Source organism: Tursiops truncatus, chromosome 18, assembly GCF_011762595.2.
Source record: "Tursiops truncatus isolate mTurTru1 chromosome 18, mTurTru1.mat.Y, whole genome shotgun sequence".
NCBI classification, from domain to species: domain Eukaryota; kingdom Metazoa; phylum Chordata; class Mammalia; order Artiodactyla; family Delphinidae; genus Tursiops; species Tursiops truncatus.
Window position 1 is genome coordinate 68,519,349 of NC_047051.1, and position 15,541 is coordinate 68,534,889.

The window sequence follows — 15,541 nt, forward strand, 5'->3', positions numbered from 1 at the left end:
GAAGCCGCTTCGTGTCAGGATTCTTCCCAGGCTGGTGGAATCCATTCCTAACTTCCCTCCTGGGAGAAATTCAGCTTCTGGGGAGATTCCCTTCCTGGGTCACTGAGATCAACAGGATTCTGTTAGACCTCCTGGGACCACAAGGAACCAGTGGGCAGATGCAACTCCTTTGCAGGGTCAGCCTGAGGCGACCAGAGGACCCAGATCCCTGCAAGTCATAACAAGAGGCAATTCCTCTCTAACCCTGACTTCTCACTCCAGGGCCCGCAGCACGATGAGGAAGTCCAGCACCTGTCCCCTCCCCCAGGCATCCTGGCAGAGTTCAGGAAAAGCTGAAACTCAGATGCATCCGTCCTGAAGGTTCCCCTGCAGCCCGGCCTGGCTGCTGTATCAGCAGAGGGAGCACTGGCCACTGCCCACATCTCCACTTCTCCCTCACCTGTATTTTTAGACTTTCACTTCAAAGGAAAGAATGTAATCCATATCAAAGTAGGCTTTTTTTTTTTTTTTAAAGCAGGGAACTACCAATAAATGCCTGAAATATATCCAAATAGATTGTCTAATTACATATAAATACAATTAATCACTTTACTAACTTTGCATTTGCTATCAAAAGACAGATGGAATGACCTGTTTAAATGATCATAATTTATAATAAAATAGGCAGCTGGATCCATCTGCATTATTATTTGCCTGGTGGGAAAACTTATATGCTTTTCAAAGACACTAAAAGGCACTAAAAGTGATTTAGCAAACTATTATGTGATTATGTATAAATACCCATATTCCCACTGATTTTCCTACTAGAATTCCTGATTCCAATTCTCCTGGGAGCAAATACCTTTTTTTCTAACATAGTTTGTTAATTGTTAACAAGCTAATGTTCCCATTCTCTGAAAACCAGTATCAATCCCAAAGTGCTGAAATTTCATGGAAAAATATTATGCACAAAAATATGTCTAACTTACTTGTAATTATGGGTTATTCTGGAGTGGGGGAGAACTATGTCAGGAATTACAAAAAGGATTTAGGAAAATTAAGTTGTCAGTTATTTTAGTGTACGTTAGAGGGTTTAGCATAGGATTTCAATTCAGCAGAAGACAACAGTTGGGAAGAATCAGGGTAGAAGCAGTGAGGTTTTTTTAGTAACCTCTTTTCAATAGGTGACTCCAGCCTGCCTCAAGGAACTCAACCTTGACAGTTGCTGGACAGGGTGGAACTTGCAACCGTCATGCTGTTGGCCGTATAAAAAGGAGGCTAGCAGGCTGTCTGCAGAACCCAGTTACCTGGAAGGGTTCCCCAGAAGCATCACCTAAGAATGTGTCCAATCTAGAGGTTATCTTCAAATCCTTTTTTTTTTAAAATTTTTATTGGAGTAGAGTTGATTTACATTGTTGTGTTAGTTTCTGCTGTATGACAAAGTGAATCTGCTATACATAGACATATATCCACTCTTTTTCCAATTCTTTTCCCATATAGGTCATTACAGAGTATTGAGTAGAGTTCCCTGTGCTATACAGTAGGTCCTTATTAGTTACCCATTTTATATATAGTAGTGTGTATATATCAATCCCAATCTTCCAATTTATCCCTCCCCCGCCTCCCCCTTGGCAACCATAAGTTTGTTTTCTATATCTGTGACTCTATTTCTATTTTGTAAGTAAGTTCATTTGTACCACTTTTTTAGATTCCACATATAAGTGATGTCATATATTTCTCTTTCTCTGTCTGACTTATTTCACTCAGTATGACAATCTCTAGGTCCTCTGCAAATCCTTAGCAGTCAGCAGTGTAGCCTCGTCATTCCTAGCCTGGGAGCACCCATGACCTTGGCCCCTAACTCTTCAGTCCCCACATCGAAAAGGTCACAGTGGGACCTTCCCTCTGCCTCGAGCCCTCAGAGTATATTACACCATCGGTGGGTGCTTAAAGTTGAAACTTGTCTTTTTAAGAGTGAAGGCAAGATTTGTAAGAGGATAATAAACTTTTCATAAAGATTTTTGTCACATTACTTGAAAAAAATTGAAAACAATACATGAAAAAAACAAAATATTTCTTTCTTCTTACAATTTTCCTAAGTCAGTGTTTTGCAATCTTTTTTTTTTTTTTAACCACCTCCCCGGCCAAGGAGTCTTTTTAGATATTTAGTTTCTAATCACTACACCATATGGAAGTTCATTAGCACAGTTATGTTATAAATATAAACATATTAATCTCTTCTTTATATATGGCAAGAATAAGATTTTTTTGCCTCCCCAAGAATAATTTTTAACCCCTTAGAGGTGTTTTCACCTCCCATTGAGAATTCATGCTGTACAGATAAATCAGGTTTGATGTCACGACAGCAAAGTTTAACTAATATTTTCAGGAATGCAGGTTGTATGAGTTCTTTAAACACCACATTTTATTATTTATTTTCCAAATTTTCATCTTATAATAATACATATGTCATTTCTACTATAACAAGCCCTCTTGTCCTCAAGGAAATTATCAACAAGGAAATGCAGATTTAATTAAAATTAAATAAATTAAGTTAAATTAATAAATTTAAAGGAGTTACTGTCCTAAGAAACATTATTATATCTGTTCTTAGGATAAAAGCACACAACTTGTGAAAAGATTTTTTTTTTTTTAGAATGAAAATTGCAAGAAATTAGTTTAAAATGCTTGTTTTCCAAAAGAACTTGTAATTGGATTTGTGAGGCTAGCAGGTAAGACAACAAGAGATTGCCAAATTTCTGAAGCTCAGGAGAAAAATAACTGAACAGAAAATGACATGCTTAATATAAATGGAACAATGGAAATTGTTCTGCCCTTTTAATTCAATGAATAATGTATGAACATTTATAGGTGACAAATTATAAATGAGCTGATTGTACTATGCAGGTCTGAGAAGATAAAATAGTAGAGATACTGCCCATATGTGCAAAGATATTTGAAATATATTATCCAAGATTTGTGTTGCAGACTCTATTTCATAATTTCAGAGAAACATAATGGATATTCATGAGAAAATAAATGCATATTTATCACAGAAGAAGATAACAGGACAAATGTAATTCAGGCAACACTATTCTCCTAAATGAAATTCAGGTTAAATAACACCCAAATAAATGATGACCTGCATCATTCCAGAGGTGTCTGTAAATCACCTACTCTTAGTCTATAGTGTAACTTCAATATTCTAGACAGTTAAAGAGCAAACTTTGGAGATGTATCATTGAATAATCAAGAATGTCATTACTGTGTTATTTTTTCACCCAGCAAGATACTGCCCAAATGCTATAGGAACTCATGAAAAAGCTACAGCCAAAAGATACTTATTTAATTAAAGTTTCCCAGAAGATGAAATTAAACTTAATGACAATATGAAAGACTGCTGGTAGAGCAGGATAAGTTACTTTCATAATTCAGTCATTTCTTGTGATTGAGATGAAATACGGTTGTCAGATTTTGTTGGAACTAAAATAAATGGCTCTTTCACTTAATTTCCTTTTAACAAATATCATAAAGCCAAATGTCTTCAGAGGAACACAGAAATCACTTTGCTAGAAAAGATAACTTCCTGTAGGATGGCAAAATGATTCTATGCTTATGAAAGCCCTTCTGTTTCAAAACACAGAACAATCATAGAAAAAGAGGAAACCAAAGAGACACCCTGGAGTTTCTAAATGAGGTAAACCTCTCTCTCGACCAGAAATGCAACAGGGATATGCTGTTATAACTTCATTGTTCTCCTCTCTCTCCCACCAATTTATGAGTTTCTTAAAAGAGGAATTTTGCTAAAATTGTGAATCTTCTGTGCATAGGCTGTGCTGATAAACTTCTGTTAAACATACAATCTAGTGGATATACAGATATATTTATATTTTTTATATAATAGGACAGTATTGTTCAAGTTTTATTCTTTATTAAGAAAATGAGACTATACATTGTAAAATATAATTATGTTCATTATAACATGTGATTTTATGTATATTAATGACAATGACTTATCTTAGATCAAAATGAAACTCTTACAAAAGAAAGTAACTCTTTACCTCTTTATGTTTATGTAGAGCCTAGAAAACAAATAGTTTTCCCTGTTTCTCAACTAATTCTAAATTTACGTTAGTTGATCCAAAGTAACTAAACAAGTCCCCAGCTTCACAGTAGAAGCTAAGCAGGTTAATTTATGCTTAAAGGATGTTTTTTAGACTGCACGTTGACTCCTATTGGGTAGAGTGGTTTATTTTGGATTTTCAAAATAATTTATTCTGGAATATGTGGGAACTTAAGAAATTACTTCTCTGAAAGCTCATGGCCTCTTGTGATCTATTTTAAAGGTAAACATTTCAAAATATTACATAATGCTATTACCTTAAACACTATGTCATTATAGTCCATAAACTTGAACTGCTGTTATTATAGCCATTTTGAGGATTAAATGAGATAATGAATTCCTTTAAAGCACTTGGCAACATAATGGAACCTCTAAAAAAATGGTAGCTATTATGTTGTTAGTCTTACTATATTTGAATTTAACCCATGGGGATGTTAGTTGGCATGCTCTGTGTTTCTACAGCTTAAACCAAGATCAAACTCAATGCTTATTTTCATAAATAAAATTTCACTGGGACACAACCCTTCTGAGGCCACATTCACTTTCTGCACAACAGCAGTAGAGTTGAGTGGTTGAAACAGAGGGCACATGGCCTGAAAAGCCTGAAATGTTTACTATCTGGCTCTTCAAGAAAAAGTCTGTTGACTCCTGGCTTAAGCCCAAACCATCTTTACCAATTTTTTTAAAAGAGAGTATTTCATAAAAAATTAAGTGTGATTAAAATGACTTATCCACACTCATTTAAAACAAACCATGTGCAAGTTTCTGATACAAAGAAAAGAGATAATGTGATTTGAATAAAGACCAAACATGCTTTGGGAAACTCAGACACCCCAAATCGATAAATAGATGTGAACAAATTCTGAATGTTTCAGTAGTTCAAGAATAAAGTGATGTCTATACATTTTGTAAGTGAACTAAACCTCTACTACGTTGTTTATGAAAATCAAATTTACTTTCAGTGGCTTGGGAAGTGGGCAACAATTAATAGAAACACATGTGCCAGATTTTACTATACAATCCTCTCTTTCTGATTTTTTTTTAAATAATCTTTTTTTAAAAGAATTTTTGTGTGTGTGGACCATTTTTAAAGTCTTTATTGAATTTCTTACAGTATTGCTTTTGTTTTATGTTTTGGTTTTTTTGCTGTAAGGCATATGGGACCTTAGCTCCCCGACCAGGGATCAAACTCGCACCCCCTACATTGGAAGGCGAAGTCTTAACCACTGGACAGCCAGCGAAGTCCCTCTTTCTGATTTTTTAAGTTAAAAAATAGTACTATATACAAAAAAGAACAATGACAAGGATTTTTTCAACTACCATTGGACGCTGCCTATACACTTAAATAGTATCAATGAACTCTACAACATTAAAATATTTGAAATTTTGTTGGAATTTCTTACAGCGTGATCATAAATCAGCTAACACACATAAACACATTAGGAAAGAGATCAATTTTGTTTATGAAAAAATTAGGTAAAATTTACTGGAGGATTCTGTTCTGTTCTTCTGTTCCCAGAATGGCTTATATATTTACTGTATAGGATTGTTTAGTACGACTGAGTATGCACACTGGGCTACAAAGGAAATGTTAATGGAATCTCTAAATATCCAGGGCTCCCTCAGAAGCAAATATAATTTGCTCCTTCCAGTGAGACAGGCATAAGGTCAATCACGTGTAGCCATTTCTGTTTTTATTCTAGGCATTTCTGTCATCAGCCTTTTTGCCTCTGGTTCTAATACTATTGTGTAATTCTTCCACCTCACCTCTCTTCCCTCCTCATTCCACCCAGAGCCTTTAACTAACCTTTGGGTTTCTCGTTCCCTGTTAAACAATTTCTTCTTCACTCTGGATCTCTGAGCACAGAGTCCGCTTCTTCTATCCTTGTCTCTACCGGTCCTGTTCCAAATGCATGACTCCCCCCACTGCCCTGTCCAGAAAAGGATACTCATGCTCCAATGCCCCGTGTGGCCCATGGAGGACAACGTGTGGATGAGGAAGAGATGCCCCACCCATTACTGCTCCACTCCCCTTTGAGATGTACTCCGTCAGGTGAAAACCCCCTCTCCCACACTCTCCCCACGCCCTCGATAGAAGGCCCTCTATTGATCTCTATTCATTTTTCTGTCAGTCACTCCCACATGCCACTTATACTCCCTTCCAGAAGAACTGGCCTCACTGCTCAATGATGTGTGTCACTGTGAAGATTTAGCCAACATCATACCCCGATAGTTCCCTGCCATCTTTGCCTTGACTCCATCATTACGTCTGAGACACCCACATCCATAGAACACCCTAGATTTTGTATTTAGTTACCCAGAATTATTCTGAAATATAAATCCTGCACCCCGCTCTCTGATCACAACCTTACCTTCTAGCTCTCTTACTCCATCCCTTTAACTATACCTGTTCTTTGACCATTGGAGACCCTTGATCCTTCATTTTTACTCTTTCATTCTCCTCTTATTTTCCCTCTTTTCATATCCAACCTAGACCACAGGGTCATCATTTCAACTCCTTTGCCAACCACCCATGTTCCCTGATCCCTTGTCTCTCAGCTCCACTAGACTGAAAAACCTCTAGAGTTGGATCAATCCGAATGTTGCCTTTCTCCCTTTTATGAAAGGCCGAAAAAAGTCCCAGGCCTGTCTCAATTGGCATCACTATAAATTTGTAGTCTCAATCTTCAGTGCTGCATTCGATGTATCAGTCATTAGCTTTTTGTATTCTCCACATGACCCGTGTCCTATCTCTCTTCTCCACAAGCTTCCCACTTCACCGTCTCATCATCAGGCTGGATGAGACCTTGCTTCCTACTTCACAGGACAGACAGAAATTACTTGATTGGGATTCCTTCAAGTCCCATCCCTGTGTTAGAAATTCACCTGCAAGGATGACTCTTGGTCCATGTTCCCCTCTGCTTTCAATGACAAGCCATGCTTTCTGTGCTGGATTTGCAGCAAAATTATACCCATTTTTCAGGTGTTGGCCTGGACATAATTTCTTCATGAGCCTCTGTCATTTGTTCTCCACAGCATAAAAAGTTGTTATTGTTCACTGTCTATATTTTTGCTAAACTGTAAGCTCCATATACGACACAGCTATCAGGCAGTGTCACATCACAGAGACTCTACTACAGTGAAAGTCTAATACTAATGATATTTTCTTACAGGAAACAAACCTCCACAAGAGGGGAATTCATAAGTGACTCCTTTAAAGGTTCTTGACACCCACATAGATGTTTATATTCAATAGCTGTATACTATCAATTCTTTTTCTGAAAAGTTGATGTGTTGGTGGACTGACTTTTTATTAACCAAATCCATTTTTAAATGCACTGGGAGAATTCTGCATATATAAGGAACTCAACTATAAGGCAAATTGATTTTGTACATGAAAAGTCGTTTTGTAATAAAAATAATCACATTGCGGCCTTCCCTGGTGGCGCAGTGGTTGAGAATCTGCCTGCCAATGCAGGGGACACGGGTTCGAGCCCTGGTCTGGGAAGATCCCACATACCGCGGAGCAACTAGGCCCGTGAGCCACAACTACTGAGCCTGCGCGTCTGGAGCCTGTGCTCTGCAACAAGAGAGGCCGCGATAGTGAGAGGCCCGCGCACCACGACGAAGAGTGGCCCCCGCTTGCCGCAACTAGAGAAAGCCCTTGCACAGAAACGAAGACCCAACACAGCCAAAAATAAATAAACAAATATTAAAAAAAAAACACATTGCGATGTTTCTGCTTTTTAAGTTGTCTTTTTCATATATTGGATTTCTTGAAGGGTAGCACAGCTGGATATGCATTCCTTACTTATATGATGAATGGGTTTTGAAAGAGCTGTCTGTCAATTTTTACATAAGTACATAACCACTGAATTCTAAGATATATTTTAGAAATAATTTTTTACAATGAAAAAAAGTAGTGGTCTCTGGAAATCATTAAAAAATATTTAAGAATCAAATATTAACAAAGTTACCCCAGCAGTAAGAAGTCTATTACAAAACTCTGGTATGGGATGCGGAGTGCTGGATGATGCTAATTTAATCACTAAACCTACCTGTTCCTGACTGGACATCTTTAGTGCAGGTTGCAACACTTCAGATTTTTAGAACAGAAATCCTTCAGTTTCTCCCCAGCCCCCTCCCTGGTACTGTTGAGCTGACTTGCTCATTTATAATATTCTGAATCTGTGCTTTGCTTACACTTAGGAGGAAACAGACTAACACAACATGACAAAGGAGAGAAAATGAGAGGTTGATAGGAAAACAGCAAGATGACCAGAGTAACCGTAGGGCAAGGTTACCGTGGCAATGTGACACACTGTGGGAAAGATCACTCAGGCCCAGGGCGACAGGAAACAAATCAGGCAACACGGTGACCAAGGGAAACACCTCTGAAGCAGACAATGAATCAGCTTTGTTCAGAGTCAAGTAATTAACAAACTGCAATTTTCACATTGAAAAAAGGTGCTATGACTAGCCGAGGTTTTCGTCTACCTTGAAGAGTGATCTGCACCCCGTGAGCTGCTTACCTCCGCAAGATAGAACTCGTCGTATTGCCTTCTGAAGGTTTCTCCTTTGTGATAGTTGCTGGCAGCCACTATCACGTCCACAGTCACCATGCTCAGGATGAACATGTGGAAGACGGATGACCGCATCATTTGCTGAGGAGGCAAAACAGATGGACTCTTAACAAAGAAACAAAGCCGTGATTCAACAGAACTATGTGCTTAGGCCTTGGTCTGCAACATCTTTGTGATATGCTGCTGTGCAGAACAGTCTTTTTTTAAAAAAAATTTATTTTATTGAAGTATAGTTCATTTACAATGTTGTGTTAATTTCTGCTGTACAGCAAACTGATTCAGTTATACATACATACATTGACACATTCCTTTTCAGATTCTTTTCCATTATGGTTTATCACAGGATATTGAATATAGTTCCCTGTGCTCTACAGTAGGGCCTGTTGTTTATCCATTCTATATAATAGTTTGCATCTGCTAATCCCAAACTACCAATCCTTCCCTCCCCCACTCCCCTGCCCCTTGGCAACCACATGTCCAGAACAGTCCTTCTAAGATAACTTGATGAATGTCACTAAATAGTGAGCAAAGGAATCATTTTTCTGCAGGCAGCTAAAAAATAACTGGGGAGAGAGTTTCAGAGACTTTTGGTTAAAAGTTGAAAATACATTTCATTGAACTTGTATACAGCCTGTATCTTAATTTTCACTGATTAGTTAGGAAGCTTTTATCCTTACTACTGACTCTATGCAGAAATTATTTTTGGAAAGCTGATACCACATAACAAGTATTGCTATATTCTGTTAAGAGAAAGAGGTACTGCTGAGGAAAGCATTTTAGAGATAATCATAAAAGCAGAAAAGTGGGAGAAACCTAAGACCTATTTATTTTTAAATTTATTGCCTCTGTAAATTATTTATTTCTTTAAATTACTATTTTTAATAATTTACTCTCTATGTTTTAAACCACTTTTTGAGGTATGGTTGACTTTAAAAAAAGTGGTACATATTGAATGTATACAACTCAATGAGCTCGGGGGTAAAAATACACCCATGAAACCATCACCATCATCAAGGCCATATACATATCCGTCACCTCCCAAAGCTTCCTTTCAACTCCATTATTATTATTATTAGTGGTAAGAACACAACATAAGATCTATCCTCTTAGCAAATTTTAAATATACAATAGAGTATTGCTAACTACAGGCACTTATGCTGTATAGTAGACCTTCAGAATTTATTTATCTTATATATTGGAACTTTGTACCCTTTGCATAAATATGTTATTGAAAATTATACTACAACTAATAATAGCTAATGTCTATATTTATAATTATTATATGCCTGGAGCTGTTGTAGGTGCTTTACATAAATTAACTCATTTAGTGTCATAATGGCCCTAGGAAGTTACTCTAACTTTATAGAGAAGGAAACTGAGGCTCAGAGAAGTTAAATAACTTCCTGTCTCACACACACATGTTGAAGATGGAACCACAATTTGGACCCAAGTCTGGTCCAAGTCTGCTGCCTACACTGAGGTGAAATAATTAGGCATTCCAAAAAAATGACTATTATTATAATAGCTACCATGTATTGAATACTATAAGTATGTTATTTATTTCATTTCTTTTCATCTCCACCATATACACAGTGGGATATATTACTCACTTCTTCCAGTGAGCTCAGAAAGATTAAGTCATTTGTCCAAGGTCACACAGCAAGTATACAGCAGAGCCAGGCTCCGTACCCATGTCTGTTTAAGTCCATTCTGGTAGCCCCTGCCCACTGTGGGGTAGGAAGTATATAAAAGGACAGAGTAGAAGCTGAAGGCCCTGGGCAGAAGAAGGAGGAGAGAGAGGCTGACCACATAACAAACCACTGAATCACATCCCTTGGCGCCAACTGCCCAGGGACTGGTGCCACCATGTAGCAGGGTCTCGCCTGTTCTTAGTACTTACAAACACATAAGGACACCATTTGATCTCGACCTGAGACTCCTTCGGTCTTTGCAACTGAAAGAACATAACTAAAGCAGAACCTAAGAACAGAAAAAGAGGCAAAGGATGCCTCTGAGCCCACCACTGGCTCTCTGCATCCACATATGCACATTCATATGGCTTCATGACCCTGCAGTCAGCAACAGCACGGGCTCTGAGCCAAAGTGCGTGGAGCTGAAACTCTACCACATACGAACTCTGGCCCTGAGCAAGATACTTAAACCTCTCTGTGCCTCAGTTTTCCCATCAGTAAAATGGAGACAAAACTGGCTACTCTAAAAGTTGTTATCATAAACAAGTAAATATCTGTAAGCTCTTACATCAGCACTTGCATATTATAAATGTTCTATTAAGATTTGCAGTAAAAAAAATGCAGTTCTGTGAATGAGATATTTTTCTGTTCAGGAATGAGAAATAAATTGTACTAGGTCAAAGAATTAATTATGTTGTATATTTGAGTCCAGAGCCAAGTGAGATAAATAAAAGTAATAAAGTCTAATAATGTGCGAGATGTCAGAGCCATTGGAAAAGCAGATATCTAGTAAGGTTGTGTGTCACCATGGCTACTGATGCATTCTTACATCCATTTATTTGCCCTTGACTTTATTTTATGGGTAATACAAAATCAAGTTCCAGAACTGTCAATCAACATATTTAAATGCACATCAATTTGCTTGCAGGAACTACTGACCTTCATAAAGTAGATAAGCAAATCAGTGGCCAAGTTTCTATCCTCATTAGAATTTTTATTCAGTCTTTCTTGCATTGTGAGAGTTAAATTCCATAACTATTATTCCTTTTCTATACTCTTTTCAATATAATGTTCTATTAAAAACATTTCAACTGATTTCCACTTCATCTGCATGACAGAAAAGCCACAACTTTCTATTTTCCTTAGCTGTGGATTTATGTCTTAAGTAAACTGTTATTACTGAAAGGTCCAAACAAAGCTTTTAGCCATGGCTGTCAAAAAACTTTTAAATTGGTTTTGTAACTGTCACAGCTTCACTTTGGTGCTGTCATTATAATTAGATTATTTTTTGTCTGAATGTCTACGTATTCCTGTTGGTACAGAGTCATTATAGTAATCACTTACAATGGATTTTGATACGCTATAATCACCATTGCTCGGCTGACTTTCTCCAAAGTAATAACTTTCAAATATTAAGTAAGAATTAAGGTAATCAGTATGTGCAGTAGCCAAATTTAAATAATAAAACCAATAACTTTAGGTTTAAAGATAGAGCTAGCTACATAAACCACTTCAATTCAATCCAATGAAACCAACGTTTGAACTTGGCTACAGGCTTCCTTAGTGCAGAACGGCTGGCAACATTACACTTAGAGTCACGCTTACATCCATAGGACAGTCCAAATTTATACCTCGTGATTTTTCATTTTGTTATAAAAATTAATGTAAAGGAACATGTTAAAGTTGTAAGTGCCACAAAATATTATATGGCTTGAGATTTTCACAATTGTATGATTTAATATGGATGTAGGCTATATAAACTTACATACATATATGTATGTATATATGTATGTGTGTATATATATTTATATATGTATATATATCTATATATTTATAGATATACTTAAGACTCTTCAGATCCTGCCTACACGTTAGCTTTTTAAAAATTCCCTTCAATTGCAATGTCTTTTTTTTTTTTTTGCGGTATGCGGGCCTCTCACTGTTGTGGCCTCTCCCGTTGCGGAGCACAGGCTCCGGACGCGCAGGCTCAGCGGCCATGGCTCAAGGGCCTCGCGGCATGTGGGATCTTCCCGGACCGGGGCACGAACCCGTGTCCCCTGCATCGGCAGGCGGACTCTCAACCACTGTGCCACGAGGGAAGCCCTGCAATATCATTTTGATTTATATTTTTAAACCATCAGAAAAATTTTGCACATGTTTTGAGTTTGGCTTTGATCCAAGACCTACTGATTTCTGTATGTGACAGTTAGAATTATCAAAATATGAAGAAGAGACTATAGCAGAATCATCCCCAAGGCAGCAATGTCAGGAATGCTCAGAAGCCTTGTTACGCAAAGTGTAGTCCCTGGACCAGCAGCTTCCTGGGAGTGTGTTAGAAATGCAGAGACCTACTGAATCAGAATCTGCATCTTTAGCTGTGATTAATGTGGATAGTAAAGTTTGAGAAGCTCTGTTGTAGAGGAAACTCCTAAGTAGCAGGTTAAACTGGGTGACCTATAAAATGTTTTACGCATTCACAATTTTATGATTCTAAAAGCTTGTAATCACTGACTAAAACATATAACAAATACTGGCTGGCATATTATGGCTCTATATTAAGAAACATCATCACAAAAATGGATGCCCACCTCCCCATGCCTCAACTCCAAGATGAAAAATCAATTAAACCGGGAAGCTTCCGGGAAGATGGCGGAAGAGTAAGACGCGGAGATAACCTTCCTCCCCACAGATACACCAGAAATACATCTACACGTGGACCAACTCCTACAGAACACCTACTGAACGCTGGCAGAAGACCTCAGACCTCCCAAAAGGCAAGAACCCCCCCCCCCCCCCCACGTACCTGGGTTGGGCAAAAGAAAAAAGAATAAACAGAGACAAAAGGATAGGGACGGTACCTGCACCAGTGGGAGGGAGCCGTGAAGGAGGAAAGATTTCCACACACTAGGAAGCCCCTTCACGGGCAGAGACTGCGGGTGGCGGAGCGGGGGAGCTTAGGAGCCGCGGAGGAGAGCGCAGCAACAGGGGTGCGGAAGGCAAAGCGGTGAGATTCCCACACAGAGGATCGGTGCCGACCAGCACTCACCAGCCTGAGAGGCTTGTCTGCTCCCCCGCCGGGGCGGGCGGGGCTGGGAGCTGAGGCTCGGGCTTCGGTCGGAGCGCAGGGAGAGGACTGGGGTTGGCGGCGTGAACACAGCCTGCAGGGCGTTAGTGCGCCACGGCTAGCGGGGAGGGAGTTCCGGGAAAAGTCTGGACCTGCCGAAGAGGCAAGAGACTTTTTCTTACCTCTTTGTTTCCTGGTGCGCGAGGAGAGGGGATTGAGAGCGCTGCTTAAAGGAGCTCCAGAGACGGGCGCGAGCCGCGGCTAAAAGCGCGGACCCCAGAGATGGGCATGAGACGCTAAGGCTGCTGCTGCCGCCACCAAGAAGCCTGTGTGCGAGCACAGGTCACTCTCCACACGCCCCTTCCGGGGAGCCTGCGCAGCCCACCACTGCCAGGGTCCCGGGATCCAGGAACAACTTCCCCGGGAGAACGCACGGCGCGCCTCAGGCTGCTGCTACGTCACGCCGGCGCTAGTCACGCCGGCGATACGTCACGCCGGCCTCTGCCGCCGCAGGCCCGCCCCGCACTCCGTGCCCCTCCCTCCCCCACCCCCGCCCCGCCCTGAGTGAGCCACAGCTCCCGAATCAGCGGCTCCTTTAAATCCGTCCTGTCTGAGCCAAGAACAGACGCTCTCCGGCGACCGACACACAGAGGTGGGGCCACATCCAAAGCTGAGCCCCTGGGAGCTGTGAGAACAAAGAAGAGAAAGGGAAGTCTCTCCCAGCAGCCTCAGAAGCAGTGGATTAAAGCTCCACAATCAACTTGATGTACCTGCATCTGTGGAATACCTGAATAGACAACGAATTATCCCAAATTGAGGAAGTGGACTTTGAGACCAAGATTTATGATTTTTTTCCCCTTTTCCTCTTTTTGTGAGTGTGTATATGTATGCTTCTGTGTCAGATTTTGTCTGTATAGCTTTGCTTCCACCATTTGTCCTAGGGTTCTATCTGTCCGTTTTTTTGTTTTATTTTTTTTCTTAATATTTTTTATTTTAAGAATTTTATTATATTTTATCTTACTTTATTTTATTTTACTTTATCTTCTTTCTTTCTTTTTTCCTTCCTTCCCTCCTTTCTTCCTTCCTCCCTCCCTCCCTTCTTTCTTTCTTTCTTTCTACTTCTACTAATTCTTTCTTTCTAATTTTTCTCCCTTTTATTCTGAGCCGTGTGGATGAAAGGCTCTTGGTGTTGCAGCCAGGAGTCAGTGCTGTGCCTCTGAGCTGGGAGAGCCAACTTCAGGACACTGGTCCACAAGAGACCTCCCAGCTCCACATAATATCAAACGGCGAAAATCTCCCAGAGGTTTCCATCTCAACACCAGCAAGCTACAGTGCTGGACACCCTATGCCAAACAACTAGCAAAACAGGAACACAACAACCCACTGAACCAACCTTAGCCACTGGGGACAGACACCAAAAACAACGGAAACTACGAGCCTGCACCCTGCAAAAAGGAGACCCCAAACACAGTAAGCTAAACAAAATGGGAAGACAGAAAAACACACAGCAGATGAAGGAGCAAGATAAAAACCCACCAGACCTAACAAATGAAAAGGAAATAGGCACTCTACCTAAAAAAGAATTCAGAATAATGATAGTAAAGATGATCCAAAATTTTGGAAATAGAATAGAGAAAATGCAAGAAACATTTAACAAGGACCTAGAAGAACTAACGATGAAACAAGCAATGGTGAACAACAAAATAAATGAAATGAAAAATACTCTAGATGGGATCAGTAGCAGAATAACTGAGGCAGAAGAACGGATAAGTGACCTGGAAGATAAAATAGTGCAAATAACTACTGCAGACCAGAATAAAGAAAAAAGAATGAAAAGAACTGAGCACAGTCTCAGAGACCTCTGGGACAACATTAAATGCACCAACATTTGAATTATAGGGGTTCCAGAAGAAGATGAGAAAAAGAAAAGGACTGAGAAAATATTTGAAGAGATTATAGTTGAAAACTTCCCTAATATGGGAAAGGAAATAGTTAATCAAGTCCAGGAAGCACAGAGAGTCCCATACAGGATAAATCCAAGGAGAAATACGCCAAGACACATATTAATCAAACTGTCAAAAATTAAATACTAAGAAAACAT

The 15,541-nt window shown here is 39.4% G+C and overlaps 1 protein-coding gene across 1 annotated transcript in view; it reads right to left on the reverse strand.

The window, feature by feature from the left end:
• NALCN (sodium leak channel, non-selective) overlaps nt 1–15,541 on the reverse strand; it is a 279,376-nt gene that overhangs the window by 162,175 nt on the left and 101,660 nt on the right. Inside the window, exon 10 of the mRNA XM_033843681.2 lies at nt 8,635–8,766. Coding sequence (XP_033699572.1) covers nt 8,635–8,766 — 132 coding nt within the window. The remainder of the gene's footprint in view (nt 1–8,634; nt 8,767–15,541) is intronic.